The sequence below is a fragment of the Gymnogyps californianus genome, chromosome 3 (genome assembly GCF_018139145.2).
Source record: "Gymnogyps californianus isolate 813 chromosome 3, ASM1813914v2, whole genome shotgun sequence".
Classification (NCBI taxonomy): Eukaryota; Metazoa; Chordata; class Aves; order Accipitriformes; family Cathartidae; genus Gymnogyps; species Gymnogyps californianus.
The window spans coordinates 100474318-100489722 of NC_059473.1; the positions used below are offsets into that span (position 1 = coordinate 100474318).

At 38.7% G+C, this 15405-nt stretch overlaps 1 protein-coding gene across 5 annotated transcripts in view; it reads left to right on the forward strand.

Annotated features, from left to right (window-relative positions):
- DST (dystonin) overlaps positions 1 to 13533 on the forward strand; it is a 315541-nt gene extending 302008 nt beyond the window's left edge. For 3 of the 5 annotated variants that reach the window (XM_050893474.1, XM_050893475.1, XM_050893478.1), the window contains 6 exons: positions 730 to 747; positions 3826 to 3943; positions 7165 to 7364; positions 7834 to 7944; positions 10703 to 10826; positions 12210 to 13533. In XM_050893474.1, coding sequence (XP_050749431.1) covers positions 730 to 747; positions 3826 to 3943; positions 7165 to 7364; positions 7834 to 7944; positions 10703 to 10826; positions 12210 to 12475 — 837 coding nt within the window. In that variant the 3' untranslated portion in view covers positions 12476 to 13533. Of the gene's footprint in view, positions 1 to 729; positions 748 to 3825; positions 3944 to 6333; positions 6403 to 7164; positions 7365 to 7833; positions 7945 to 10702; positions 10827 to 12209 lie in introns of all 5 variants that reach the window. The other 2 variants (XM_050893477.1, XM_050893476.1) reach the window with 2 other exon arrangements.
- The last annotated feature ends 1872 nt before the right edge of the window (positions 13534 to 15405 follow it).

The window sequence follows — 15405 nt, forward strand, 5'->3', positions numbered from 1 at the left end:
ATGGTTTTTTTCTTTTAGAATATACAGGCTAAAAATATGGGAAAATGCTGCTGCTTGTATTTATTTTCGCTGAAACTACTGAAAGCGTTTTCAATGTATGGGAATTTTTAAAAGCTAACTGCATGCATACATACATACGCACATGCATACATACATACAACAGCTCCTTAAAAGCCAATCTTTTTGCCTGGATAACTGAAGTGTTTAAACTGTAGCTGATCTTCTATTGGTTTCATAAAACCAGTGGTATTTTCCTGTGGTATTGTGTTGTACTTTAAAAATCTTTTACCAAAGTGTATTCAATCGCTTTTATCCTCCCTTGTCATTTTATTGGAGCACACTGTTCCTCCTGAAGAAGTACAAGAAATGTGTTAGATATCTGCAGAACAATTTTAGATCACAGAAAAGTAAATATCAAACTGTAGAGAGAGATCTGCTACCCCTAGATTCAAGAACCAGAATGATTTCAGATTAAATATGCCATATTTGGCTACGAGAGTTTACTAAATACTTGTAGATGATTTTAAAAGACCACAGAGACAGCAATGGGAAGGAAACAAAGGCCTTGAATATTTTCCAATATTCAGTCTCCGGATGGCTAGCTACCTGCTCTGAAGTAGATACTTTATTTAGAATGTCTAATGTGTTAGTTTGCATGTGTTCTAGAGTCATATAGAGAATTTCCTGTAAACTAATCGTGTCTTTCTTCCATTTTTCATTTCTTATCAGTTCTTCCTGGGAAATCAGGTATAAACCAGTGGAATGTGTTATGAAGTTTCTTTTTTTTTTTTTCTTTTTTCTTTTTTTCTAACGCATAGTGATTGAAGCTTGCAATGGTCAGTCTTCTCGCCATCCTTTCATCTTCAGCTAATTCATTGCTGGTCAGCTGTGGTATTTCTTTAAATGCTATGGAGCATTCCTTGTCTCAGGATTTCTCCTCTTCAATCCCTCACCTGCTTTCTTTGGCCATTTTCCTCATTAAGGAGATTACTTTTAAAGGAACCAGATAATGGTCAGCAGCAATTCCCATAGTAAAAAATCTTGAGCATTTAAACTGCAATTTTAGAATTGCTATTATTTTATCAATTTTCATTTTTATAGCAGAATGCTTCAAAATTCTATGATATATTTTTTAGGCTATCAGATTAAAGGCTAATCACAGTAAACACAGATCCCAGTGTCATGTCACTTATTTATTGCAAATTAGGCAAAAAATACTTTCATTTTCAAAAAAAAAATCCCCATGCCATCAAGCAGACTGATTAAGAACCTAGCTGACTGTTGGTATTTATATACTAACGCAGTGAATCATTAAATACATATTTTGGAAACAGGCAAATTAAACTTGCTGTTCCGGTTTCGACTTTTTCCTCTCCCAAGGTGTTTTCAAAGAGCTATGGCAGGTCTATAATGTATTGGGAGCTGTGTTTAAGAATACTTTTTGTCAGTTGGGTCATCAGTGAGTCATACTGCAGTGGCACTGTACAGTGGTACGGGGAGGATACGCTAACCAGTGCTCACTTAGTCCTGTGGTACATACTGATACACAGCTTCTTAAATTGTTAAATCATGCTTGCCTGGTAAGAATGGAAATACTTTACACAAACTGGATACCAGATACCATTAGTATCTTATGCATGCTCTTATAAAGGCAATAATATGTATGATCCATTCTATGTATCATCCATTCTGGGTATGCTAGTGTTAACAGCATTAGCCATTTTAAATCTAGAGATGTTGAAAATATAGTTGCATTCTTATTTATTGGCAGAGCTTGTTGAAGTATAGAAGAAAGCACAAAGAGCAGTGGGTAATCTTACCACATGCCTCAAGCAATATATCTAAGTAATAATTTAAAATGTTTTCCACATACAGAACAAGCCTCTATTTGAAAAGACTGTTTGAAATTATGTTAATCCTCTTATCTGCCATCTGTACTCTCAGATCTGGGAAAAAAACAGTATTTTTCAAAAGCATCTGACTCTTAGTGGTGCAGAACAGCATCATAGTACAAAGCACCTACAGCAAGTTGGCTGAGGCTTCTCTAGTGACAGTGATGTTACATGGCTATTGTCAAGAGCAGGCGTTTTTGTAGCTTAAACTAGGCTTCCTTTACGTTTTTATCCCAGTATTTTTACCTCTGATTATTTGAAACAACAGTAAATATTGTTAAAGGAAAGTTGGTATCCAGGCTATTTTAAGAAGGAAATGAACTGAATTACCATTAGGAAAAATGCCTTGATAGATACCTGCGTTGTTCTCCAGAAGCCCCACTGTCTGAATTAACCACAGCCTACGCAGTTTCCAAAGTGTATCTGACCCTTGGTATAGTTGCCTGATGGAGTCTAACTGAAGAATTAAACTGGGGTGGGGGGAAAAAATAAAGAAAAAAGATAGGATCTTTAGAACCTCTAGAAAAAATTCTCCTTAGAAACAAGCCAATGAAAATAAACGGCATCGATTTGGACGCCATTTCTCTTTAACTTAGATCTGCATATGTAGAACGGTTCTTTGTTCGGCACGGACTGAATGCGTTATTAAAAAGCCCTTACAAATAATACTCATGTGAATGTTCTTATTTATAGCAAAATATTTTATTATTGAATTAAGTGGTGAGCTTTGCTTTTGTTTGGTTCCTAAAAGTAATATTCCTTTAAACTTACTCTCTCTTCTTGGCTTAAGTAGTACCGAACAACTGAAGTCATTTAACAAGTAGGGAGCACGTTTGTGTGGTTTGCATTTAAAGCATTTCAGTCCCCTCAGTGGAGCAAGTAGGTACAGTTGAACTATGGTCAGCCTTCTCCAAGGGTCAAAGATTGTCCCAGAGAGGTGTATTTGACTCCTGTTGGTTTCAGTGAGTGCTCTGCATGTTTGCATATGAGAGTACTACACTTGGCCTCATGATCTGATATCAAAATAAATATTTTAGTGGCATTGGCTAAAAAGTACTGAATTCTTCTGGTTAATTTTCATGAGATTGTGGGGTCAACGTTTTGGTCATGTTTTCTTTGATCTGGATTTGAACGGCGATACTGCATACAGGTTTTGTTATACAGGTTTCAAGAGCAAAACATACCTGGCCTGGGCATACATCAGCCCAAAGGAAGAGTGGGCTAGTACAAGAGTTAGTATGAAACAGGTTTTTGTGCATCTCGAATCATGAAGAACCTTGATGTGTAGACAGAGGAGTGACAAACAGTTTATAACAAAGGACAATAATCATAGCTAGCAATCATTCATTGCTTCTTTAATGCTCCCTTCCCCACATGCACCTTGCTATAGGTGAGCAGTGTCAACGCTATACCTGAAAATATCCCTATAAATTAATCAGTTGATAGAACTGTGCAACACTTGTAACGCATTGAATTTCCAGCGTACATACTGATCATTTAAAGTGATGCTGCCTTCCTTTCAGCTGACATAATTAAAAAACTAGGCTGTTGCAGAAGAGAGTTTGCTTAAGATTTTAACAGTGAAATAATGCAAATAGGTCTTCATTAATTTGCACAAACGCAGACTGTAACCAATTAAATAATGTGTTACTAATTTTGCTTCCTTTATGAGCTCAGACGTTTGAGAATCAAGCATAAAATTAAACCTGAGATTCTTTCTTACCGTCCTGCCATCTCCTCTGGATTAATGCAGCGGCATCTGATTTGAAATCTTAACAGCTTTAATAATCTGCACAAATAAATCTGATTTTTTAGCGTTTACTAATAATTAAATATCAAAATAAACTTTTTAAAGTATCTGATTTTTAACCTATCAGCGTTGAACTGCATCTGAATGACTGAGAACCTCAGACTTGTTTGATTTTTATTGCAGTTTGGTGACTCTCAACAACTGCGCCTTGTTCGTATCCTAAGAAGTACAGTCATGGTTCGTGTTGGAGGTGGCTGGATGGCACTCGATGAGTTCTTAGTGAAAAATGATCCTTGCAGGGGTATGTAACACAACTGTTAAAATGGACATGCAGATAATTATTTGGATACAGTCACCATTCATTGTCTCAAGATGGAGATTGAATTGTATAAAATGCCAGTTCTGTAAACATCATGTCACTAAACATCATGTAATGATCTGTTTCTGTAAACTTTAAATCCCATGGTTAAGATCCTCTTCACTTGCACCGATGTATGTCTAGAATAACTGTGGTGTCTTCTGCGCAGTTCCTCCAGCGTTAGAGTGGTGTAATTAAGAATTGAGCTTAGCCCAGATAGAGTTTATGGCATGTAAACTGCTTGTATGACTTGGCAGAAATAGCCCACAGAAATGTCCAATAAAACCTTCTCAGTAAGAGAGAAGTTTTAAGGCAATAAATCAAAATAAGGCAATTGAATTGAAGAGTAACAACAATGCAAAAAAACTTCTCCGGCCAGTGGCTGCGCCCAGGCTTTCAGGCTCTGCCTTTGTAGCCCTGTCTTTTCATTGGCATCCTCCCCAGAACCACTTTGCAGAGCCCTGAGCCTTGTACAAAGCAATTGGAAAATGCTATGGTCAGGAGGACTTTGTGCTCTGGGGAAGCAGGGAGCGCTCTATCACCGTGCCCTCCAGGGCATAGTATCAAATGCATTGTTTTAGCAGTACACAGCAACGTAATGACATCTTAGTTTGTTGGAAAGCCTACTTCTGTAGTGGGAAAGTAGGCTTTGTCTGGCACTATTTTTGGATGAACAGTTGGAGATAGGAAAGAAGCCATTTGTGAAGAGAGTGGGAGAGACACAAGTCAAATAGTAGCCAGAGTAGTAAAATTGCAGAAAGTATAATAATGACTGTTCAGAGTGAGCTGATGTTCTGTAACTAGGTAATTCTGTCCTATTAACTAGCAGCATTAAATTTACTGCATTTGTAACTCTCAGGGGTTCTGTGGAATCACAATCAATATTGTAATAGTGCAAGAACGGCGCACAAGAGTTCGGGAGAGGCAAGTGAGCTAGCGAAGGCAGAGACATCAGCTGTCCTGTAGACCTTACTCCAGTGTCAGCTATCTCACACAGCTTCTACTTTGGGACCAAGGTTTCTAAACAGTTTGATACAGACCTTGAGAGGGTGGAGAGCTTGTATTTGTAGCAATTGTCAGGCTAAGTCAAGGATGTTAAATCCAAAAAGAAGCTACCACAAAACCCTGTAAGGACTGACAGTGTGCCACTAAGGCCTAGAAACCTTTGTCTACAGGCTTAAAAGGTACCATAAAACTTCTTGTCATAGTATCATAAAAGAGCTGTCATAACCTTGTGATGACATCTGTGAGTTTTTCAGCAGTATTAAAAATAGTCCTTTTGCTTACCAACATATTGCATATATTGTTTACTAAAGAAATGTAACAGTAATACTACATTTATTGGTGTTGGACCACAGGTCTAACTGAAATTTAGCACCTGATTCTGCACCTGCTACTACAGGAAAGTCATTTATGCCTGCAGAACCATCCTTACTTTATAGCTTTCTACTCCTATTCCTCAAAAGTGCAAGGTAGTGGAAAATGAAATGTGCCTTAAAATATCTGACTTCATTGAAGGGTTAACTTGATCAGTTTTGATGTATCCCAAACATTTTTCTCAGGCCTATTGACAGGTAGACTGTTGCAATTCCTACTTGGGTTGGCACTGAGAAATACAATGCTTAATAACTATCTAATTAATGTATTGGAATTCCTTATTACTGTCCTCAGATTAAGAGTCTTTTGGAACTTTATCCCCTTTAATAAACCTTGTATTTTATGTATCTCTCTAGTATTTTCTATAGTACTTTATCCCTTTTTCATGGGAAGTACATGAGCAGATGAGTAAGTCAACACAGTGGGTCTAAAGGAATACTGATCTCTCTAAAATCATCCAGACGCTGGAAGTTGTGCATTGGTACCTAATCCTAGTCTTGTTGAAGTCAGTGATGCAAAGTAGTCATTGATGTCAATGGTGCAGGTTCAGACTTTTCCTTAGGCACTTCGCCTAGCAAATCTGCATTTTCACCAAGGGCTTCTTGTATATCCAGATAAATCACATTTCAAAGAACTGTTGTCATGAACAGCTTTAAAAGTATTGGACTTGGTTATATAAAATCATTTTAGCTTATATTACTTCTTTATGTCAGCAGATAAATACCGTTACACAAATATACTTGGGACTGCAGCTGAGTCTGTCCAAGAGCTATCTCCTTTTTGCTTAGGAGACCTTTGAGAGCTCACCTCAGAGCACTTAGAGACAGCTTTTGCCCTGAGTCCTGTCTTTTGGCCTGGTGCTCCGAGTCTCTTGCATATGCAGCTGCTGTACTTGATTTCTTCTCCTGCTAACGATTTTCTTTAATGTGACCCATGTCCTGTGTCATTTTTTCTAGTTCATCATCACGGGAGTAAAATGTTACGTTCGGAATCAAACTCTTCAATTACCACTCAGCCTCCTATAGGTTGGCAAACCCCTCTCTTTGTCTCCTTCTCCTCCTCTTCTCCTCTCTCTTCATTTCCTTCCCACTTTTTAAATATATATACTTTTAACAATATGCTTCACCCATTACATTTAGCTTAATGTGTTCCTACATGGGCTGGTGCTTTGCGAGCTAATTTTTTTTGACACGCTTGAAGAGTGTTTCAAAAACAATTGTCACTCACACTGACACAGTTAAATGCTAACATGTCTTGCATCTATTCTTGCGGAACATTCTCTCATATGTGTGTTTGTGTGTGTGAGTGCTTAGCCACCAATTACCTCATCATAGTTTGGATTTTGTGTTCATCATTGCATGTTGCCAAACTACATAACTTCATAGTTTTGAATAAATATATTTGCTGCTTTCCTGTAATTTGTACTTAGCAATTTCTTCTGGAACATCCAAGCAAGTATTATTTATTATGAGTAGCTGTAGAGTTAGCAAAACTGCTCATCAGGTTGTGTCTATGTATTAATAGTTGATTGATTAACAATGATTTAGCACGTTGAGCATTCCATTATCACGCTGACTTCCTTTGACAGTGGTTCATTCCTGCTGGCATAAAGTATTAGAATAAGCAAGTTCTGCACATAACTCTTCTGTGTCCAAAATAAATGCATTACGCAGTAATGCATTTTATTTATTGTTGAAATGTGTTGGAGTTGGCATGGCAAAAATGACAATAAACAGCCTTGTGACAATTTTCGTATCTGACTAAATGAACACCTTTCTTTGCTGCAGCTAAAGGGAGGACAAATGTGGAGCTGCGTGAAAAGTTCATTTTGGCAGATGGTGCCAGTCAGAGCATGGCAGCTTTCCGACCAAGGGGCCGTAGATCACGACCCTCTTCGAGGGGTGCTTCTCCCAACAGATCTACTTCTCTGTCAAGTCAAGCTGGCCAGGCAGCTGCCCCGCAAGCAGTTGCTACAAGTACGCCGAAGGTAAGGAGAAACGTACAAAACTGCACTGGTTAACAAACGGGGTATAGATTCCCCGCCCCCCCTGCCCCCGCCTTGCTCCAACAATATTGGTGCTTTCCCTAGCTGATAGGGAAGAAGTATCTCAATTTTATTTCATAGTCTGGGGAGGATCTGAGAAGTCTTTTCAGTGTATTTCCTCTACTGTTTGTTTGCGACATGGGAATAGAAGAATTCCTTACATTTAAGGTGCCGCATGAGCTAACTGGCAATTTGGGAATTGCTCTGAAAGAGCAGTGAACCTCTCCATTTCGTTTAAAAAAATAAGGTCTGCCATCTCTTCGTTTCAGAACATTTGTCATCAACTCTTTCTGCTTGGTTTTTATTTCTACTATGAGATTTGATCTCCCTGTGAAAACCTGGGTATCCTTCTCCATGACATTGTTTTCCATCTACTGTCCTTCATATTTTGATTTACCATTGTTTCATACAGACACCCCATCATTTAACACGCAACTATGGTAAACCATGGTTGACAAACAGCAAAACGTCAACTCCTTCTAAGCCACCAGAATCCTCAGACTATCAAGGGTCATCTGCAGAGGTACAGTAAGGACAGAGATTCTAGTCTAATGACCTTCCTTCACTAAAACTGTCACTTCACTAACAGCCACTAGAGTTTCAGTGCTTCAGAGCTGCAACATCCTTTGCATATTAATGCATTGTCTTTATTTTAGACCTTCGTCAAATTATTTCTTTCCTTTTTTTTTTTCCCCAAGTCTTTTTTTTTTATATTCTGTTTGTTATGGTTCTTGACTTTCAGGAAAACTCAGCCTCAATGAATTTATGTTTAAAGTGCAAATGGTTAACAAATCATAATAGTATGTAATAAACTGGTTGAGCAAATGTGGAAGAGTACTTTTTTTTTTTTTTAAATAGTTCATATACTTTGCAGGTTTCTTTCCTAAATTTGTTTACTTTGAATTCATAAAGTACTGTAATATTCATGAACTGCAGGAATGAGATTAATAAATCATGATCTCCAGTGCAAAACCACTAAATAAAGAAATACCCAGTCACTGTGAAGAAGATGGCACAAAAGACTGACTGTGATATATAAATCTTTCCAGCAACTGAAAGTGTTGTTTAGGGGGGTAGTGACCAATCGTTGCTCTAATAAGATAGCTATTTGATGACTTAACAGGAAACGAGCTTTGGTCTTATTTCCAGCCCATGACTTACATAGAAATTGCTAGTATAGCAATTAGGACTGTGCCAGCAGTTAAGCTGTATGATCAAAATTTGAATGGGCTTGGAGCCAAAGTGTCTCCTCTAATGTCATTACAGTCAGTGAAAAGATTGCAGCTGGATCAGGCTGCAAACTGACTTGTCACTTGTAGGAGTTACTCTTGCCCTGCGTTAGACGGAGGGCTCGGTGAGGGGAAGCTTGTGCTACCGCCACCTCTGTTGTATCTGCTTTTCACAAATCTGCACTGTGATGCCTATTGCTATTCATGTGACACCTTCTGGTGCTAAGTTTACATGACCTCGGTGTGGCTTTGCTCAAAGATGCATAACAAACTTTTCACTCCCTCCTTCTGTGCAAGTGGGTGTGTTACTTGTGCACACTGCAGGTGTGAGTATGTATACAGCACTTCAAGCACATGGGACTGTTGCTTAGAATGATTAACAGTAGCACAAAGTTGAGTCAGTTGTCAGTTTCTAATATTTTCCTGTATCTTCTTTCATCTCTTAGCTGGTAACTGAATTGTAAGATTAATTGATGGTACTGTAAAGGGTTTATAGACATGGAAAGGTGTTGTTTTCACTGAATTACAATGAGACGAAAGCAGTTGGCATTGATTTCAAATGGGGGCACTGTATTTCTCACCTGCTCTTAGAACTGCCAGTAGTTTCAGTGAGTTTCTTTTATGTAAACCACCATGGTTTAAGATTATAAATGAAACGAGTAGGGTGGGGTAGGTTGCAGTGAATTTCTGAGGCATTCTGCCTCCTTTTCTGCCCAAGAGAGTGGTTAATTATTTTATATGTAGACTGCATTTGGGTTTAGGGCAAAACTGAAGAACAGGCTTGATCTCTTCTTGCACCAGGGGTTCTATCCCAGTGCCTTGCCCAAAGTGTAGCAGCTTCAGCGGGAGTAATGGAGGGCGTTCCCTTTCTCCTTATCCTCCCAAGCAGTCTCTGTATAGCAGAGATTTCCAAGGTGTGGCTGGCTGGATGTTAAGCACTTGGCTTTAAAGAGAGTTTAACATTGTGACGAGCCCTGTCAGAGGCAGCAGCTTGTCTGCTCTGTAGCATCTCAATGCTCTTTTGTTCACATGTGCCAGAAATGGTCTGAGCTGGAAGCTGCCAGGCAGGCTCCTGCCGGGCCTCTGCTCTGTGCTTAGCTCTAGGCAGCTCCCAACACACTCCTCTGGATCTTGATTTTCAGTACCTAATTCAATCCCACCATTGTATGGGGATCAAAGGCACAGAACGCAGGATCCTGGGATCCAGGCCACTCCACGTGCCGCATTCATCACTGCAGCGTTTGTTCTTCTTTTTGGATATTTACTTAGTATTTTTGTGTTGAAATGAATGAGTACTGTAGTTTTCCTCTTACTTGCATACACCTCCTGTCTAGTGTGTTACATGCATTTTGCGATTTGAGGATTTAATTCTTGTGGTTTTGAAAGATATCTTCCCATTTGGGGCAGATTGTAAATCAAGACTCATTTTATTTCATAAATGAGAAAGTAGGCAGGGTAAGACTGTGGAGTAGAGACATTTCAGACAATCTATTGACAACAGGAACTTTTTAAATATGGTCCTATGTCTTTTTTTCTGCTTTTTTTCTAGCAAAAGGTTTTGAAATTTGGTAGTTTTGTTTTGCCTTCAAAATATTTATAAAATTGAAACAAATGTATACACCACCTGTAACCACAGTCAGAATGGTGGAAAGTCAAGCTATGCAGACGTGAAACCTCAACTACCTGTCTCTGTTTAAGTCATGTACCATCAACTAATCTTATATGCTTGACTAATTATAAGAAGGTAGCATTTTTCTTTCTTTCTATGTATTGAACTAGACACAAAGAATGCTAAAATGTTAATGTCAAGCAGACTGTTAAAGTGATTTTTTTTGTTGTTGTTGTTTTACATTTGGACTACTTCAAATACTAACTCCTAAAGGAATGTTCAAAACTTCACACCATAAAAAATGCCCATAGTGACTCAAACCAGTATTTCAGATTCACAATGAATGTTGTTATGATGATCATATTCTAAGCTATGTACTACCTAATACCAGACCTTATCTTCAGTAGTGGCAATTGAAAAAAAAATTTATTTTTTTTGCATAGGGAACACCAATTCAAGGAAGTAAACTCAGACTGCCAGGATATCTATCGGGGAAGGGTTTCCACTCTGGAGAAGACAGCGGCATCCTGTCAACAGCAGCTACCAGAGTTAGAGCTCAGTTTGCAGGTGAGTGTCTTGACTTTAGAGCTTGATCTACCGCTTGCTTTGTTTTCCACCTGAATACTTAGGGTCACATTAGGGTGTGAGGGAGATGTCAGAAGAGTGGGAAGGAATGGAAGTCCTACTGTCTCCACATTAGCATTGCCAAGGGTGCACATAATCAGGATAATGGTCCTCTGTTCACATGGTTGCACAGCAGGTACGTTCAGCTCTGGATGTGCAAATTCATGACTGCAACCTTCTTGACAGTGGTATCTCCAATGTATCTGCCTAAGGAACTAGGGAAGAAGCATTTACTTAAAAAGAAAGGGTTCAGTTCTTCCCAGTATTCAAGTTATGCTCAACTGTGATGGAGCAAAGGGGTCACTTCATCATGACTTGTCCATTTCTTTTGAAAGAAGTGCAGGGAGCAGCTGTAGATGACCTTATTAATGGATTATCCCATAGAGATTTTTAAAACAGTATAGGAAAACAGAAAACAGTGAAGGTGTGCTCTTCCAGGATCCTCAGAGCAGCTCTGTATAAGAGAGAGGGGTAGATGGTTAGAACAGAAGATAGCTCTACTGGCTTTCCCTTACATCTTAAGCTCTGCAGAGCATTCTGAACAGTACTGGAAAATCCTGTTCAGAGAGTACATGTCTTTTAAGTTATAGGTGATTTGAAAAATGAGCCACCTAAGATTTCAGTTTCAACTTGGCGTTCTTCACACATACAGGGAACCAGATTTGTCAAGATCAAAAATATTCAATACATAATTGGAAAATTATGAAAAACCACATTAATGATTTTCTATTTAAGATTCTTTGTTGTGGTTTTTTTCTTTATGGCACGTTGTCTGGGCAGGCTTTCACTTTAGCAGGCTTGCTGAGAGCTCATTTACTCAGCCCTTTGTTTGGGAGAATGTATACCCTGCCCTTGTTTACTTGCAGCTTTCAACTGTATGGGTTTGATTTTTAAAAAAAGAGGGGTACACATCTAAAAATCGGGATATTCATCTGCATCTCCAAGGTACGTGTATTGAGAAATCCTGAATGCATGAAGAGGCCAGATACTGAATTCTTTCAATTCATAGCTGAGAAAATAGCAGGGGAAAGAAAGGCTCTGCCTGTTGAGTGAATATACAGTGCATGTCTAGTAAGTCAAGAAAAGTTGCCAGGATAATACATTTTTAATGAGATGTGCTAGTGACGAATTAACTATGTCTCAGCATTTGATCTCACATTTCCTTCTCTTTAGCGGGAGATGCGGCATCATCTAGGTTGCCTGGCAGAGGTCTAAAGTTTAGTTTGTGCAGTGAGGAATTTTTGGGGTTGCCAAAGACCTAGGAAAGACCTGCACACCTTTTCCATCCTTACCTCTAATACTGATGGATATCTTCTCTCTTTCTAGAAACCAGAAGAACTCCAAGCAGACCTGGAAGCCGAGCAGGAAGCAAGGCTGGCAGCAGGTCAAGTAGCCGCCGAGGCAGTGACGCATCTGACTTTGACATTTCAGAAATCCAGTCTGTATGCTCAGATATGTCAGAAACTGTTCCTGCTACAAGCAGACCGACACCCCGAGCAGGTTCTCGGCCAGGATCAGCCAAGCCTTCTAAAATTCCAACTCCGCAGAGAAGGCCGCTAGCCAGCAAATTGGACAAGTCCTTGAAGAGATAATATGATTGGCTCCGTAAAGGTCTTTTCCTTTTACATTAAGTATTTAAGTTCATAAGATGTAAAATACTATGTAGAAATTATTGTGAAATATCGCAAGAGGTGGATTTTTAATTCTGCAGATGGCCTTATTTGTGTATTTGTCGTCTTATTTTATGTGTATAATTTTTGTCAGATTTGTTTTTGTTTATGCCATATCCTGTGAGAAGGGGGAAGAGTTTTAATGTAAACTAACAGTTGTACACAGTAATGTGTAGAAAGTACACTAAAAATAATTGCCGAATGTACAGTGTACTGAATGTACAGTAAGTCTCTGCAACCTCAATGAAATAGGCCTATCACTATGTCATTAGTTAACAGTAAAGGATACCTCATGATTTTTCTTTAAAAAAGAAAAAGAGAATACTAAAAAGCCAAAAGACACAATTACACATTTTGAGCTAACTAAACAAACACTAAAGGATGTACGTCAAAACTACTAAGGAATACAAACCCACATTCACAGTACCCTTATTTATACAGCATCTATCGGAGAACTCACAGAGTTAATTAAGCACTCGCCAGTAATATGATACTCCAATACCTTGCAGCGTTTCTGTGCCATTGCTTTCAATGAGGCCAGACACATTCTGGATATCTGAATTATTATTCTGTAAGAATATCAATATAAAGTGCATTCATGTAAATGTGAGGTTTTCTTTTGCTTGAGTGGATGGTAGCACTGTATCATTGAACTCATTTTGTATCAAAGCAGTTTTGCTTGCAGAAAGCTCCAAAATAAACATGTCCCTTAACTTTATTTCTATTGTATTTCTTACTTCACAGGAAGATAATTTTCTCTGTTATGTTTTAGGGCATATATAATTTCAGATGACCAGTAATTACCATAGGAACATAGGCTTTAATGTAATTTCCCATTATCAGCAATCAGATTTTGGTTAGCTACTGTATTTGTTTAATAAAACACTAAATTGCACATACCAGATCATATGAAATATATGTAATTATTGTGTGTTGACAATTATTTTCTCCATATTAAACTGTGACATTTATATACCATGTATGAAAGGCATAAAGAGTAATTCAGTTGCTCTTTTTGTCAGTGAAATATTTTTGCCATTCATGGATTCTTTGAAAGGATTAATAATAGTTCATTTTCAGTGGAAAAAGGATGCAGCTTCAAATGGGAGTGCTGTAGAATAGCTGGCTAGATACTGTAGTAAGTAGTGACAGAATCCCTAGAAATTCAAAATGCTCTTTGATAATATCAGAAAGACTCGGGTAGAATTTGGCCAGCGTGGCAGACCAAATAGTCTAAACCTGAGCGTTCACGTAGGAGAAAATGCCATACCTTTAGTACAGGAATTTTAGGGGAAGACTGGTTTATGATTGGTCCGTTAGCATGCTGAAAATGAAGCAGAACCTCAGTTGATTACATGCAGGTCATGGCGATATCTGCATTCACGGCTAACACTTCCTGGCAGTATGACTAAGACGATGTTTTCTGAGTTGTCACAAGAGCTTCCTGCAGACTCACAAGTTGACTCACATAATCAGTTTATAAGAAACAGAAAAACAAAATAATACTCAAAAGATAATTCAATCAATCAAAATCCACTTGCGTCAGGATTTCCTCCAACACAGAGTTGTATGAGTGTGTGTGGAAAGCAGACCGTAACCAGTCCTACTGCATCTGGTTTGGGAATCGGCACACACATTTACTGAGTGCTAAAGCATCAGGCTCTGCTGCGGTGCTTTATCTTTCCGTGTTTCACCTTTCCTGTTGCTGCTATTTGTCCAGTGATCACTTTCCTGGAACATTAGAATACATCAGGATGACTTCAATGCTTTTTGGAACCCCACAACACCCTTGGATAGAGAAGTAGTCTACACTTACAGATGGTCACTGAAGCTTCTCTACTTGTCAGCAGGAGAAAGGAAAAGGGTAGAGTTTAGGCACTTGCGCGGATAACTTGGCTGTAGGAGGAGATGGTGCCCAGTGTGACACTCTTGGTGCATTTTCTAACCACAGGACTGATGGTGAAGGGGTAAGGGGTGGCAAATCTGAATAACTCCTTTGCAAGAACAGGTACATAGTTCAGTTCCTTGTATCCCAAATGGCTGGAGCAGCTCACTCAGCATAAGGTAGTGTTGGTGCCTACCTGAAGCACCTCGTGTGTATATTGTGGTCTTAGCTTACATGTATTTATAATGCTTCATTAATTATGCAGCTTTATGGAATTTTCATGTTGCTATGTTGTAACTTTACAGAAATATTACAGCTGTGACCAGCCTCTGAGAAACCCAACGTCAGCTAAAAGAACCCAAGGACTAAGTGGATTTCTGTGGCTTGTTGGCTACTTGTTGGGACTGGCACAGTGGGGAAGTTCATTTATGGGCTTGAGAGAATCATCCAGTATTGGAAATCCAATTAATAGTAAATTAAATAGGACTAGGAATTCTGTTAAAAAGCCCAAGTCTGTCTCTAGATGTTATACCTTACTTAATTACCTTCTTCCAAAACTGATTTAACTGCTTTAGATTGATACTAAGAACTCCCAAAACTAAGAGAGTTTCCAAAATTCTGTTCCCTGTGTTACAAAAATCATACTGACAAAAGTCTGAAAATAAACATCGGGTCCTCTGCACTTCTGTGACCCAAGGACGATTCTGCAGAATTTGACGAAAAAGGCATATTGTGGACATAGCAGTAAGTGATAGGTAGCTCAGTTGTAGTGAACTATTTTTGTAAAGAAAGAAGTGGTATTCAATTTCCATCTTTCTGTAATTCAAAAATATTTCTTCTTTGGTACCAGCATAAATGAGAGAGGAAGGATCAGCCCTGTAACCACATCCCCACCTTGTTCAGTCGCATGAGTTTTTACATAACCTCATCATCGGAGATGCGTTTTCTCCCTTTTATTATCTTCCTT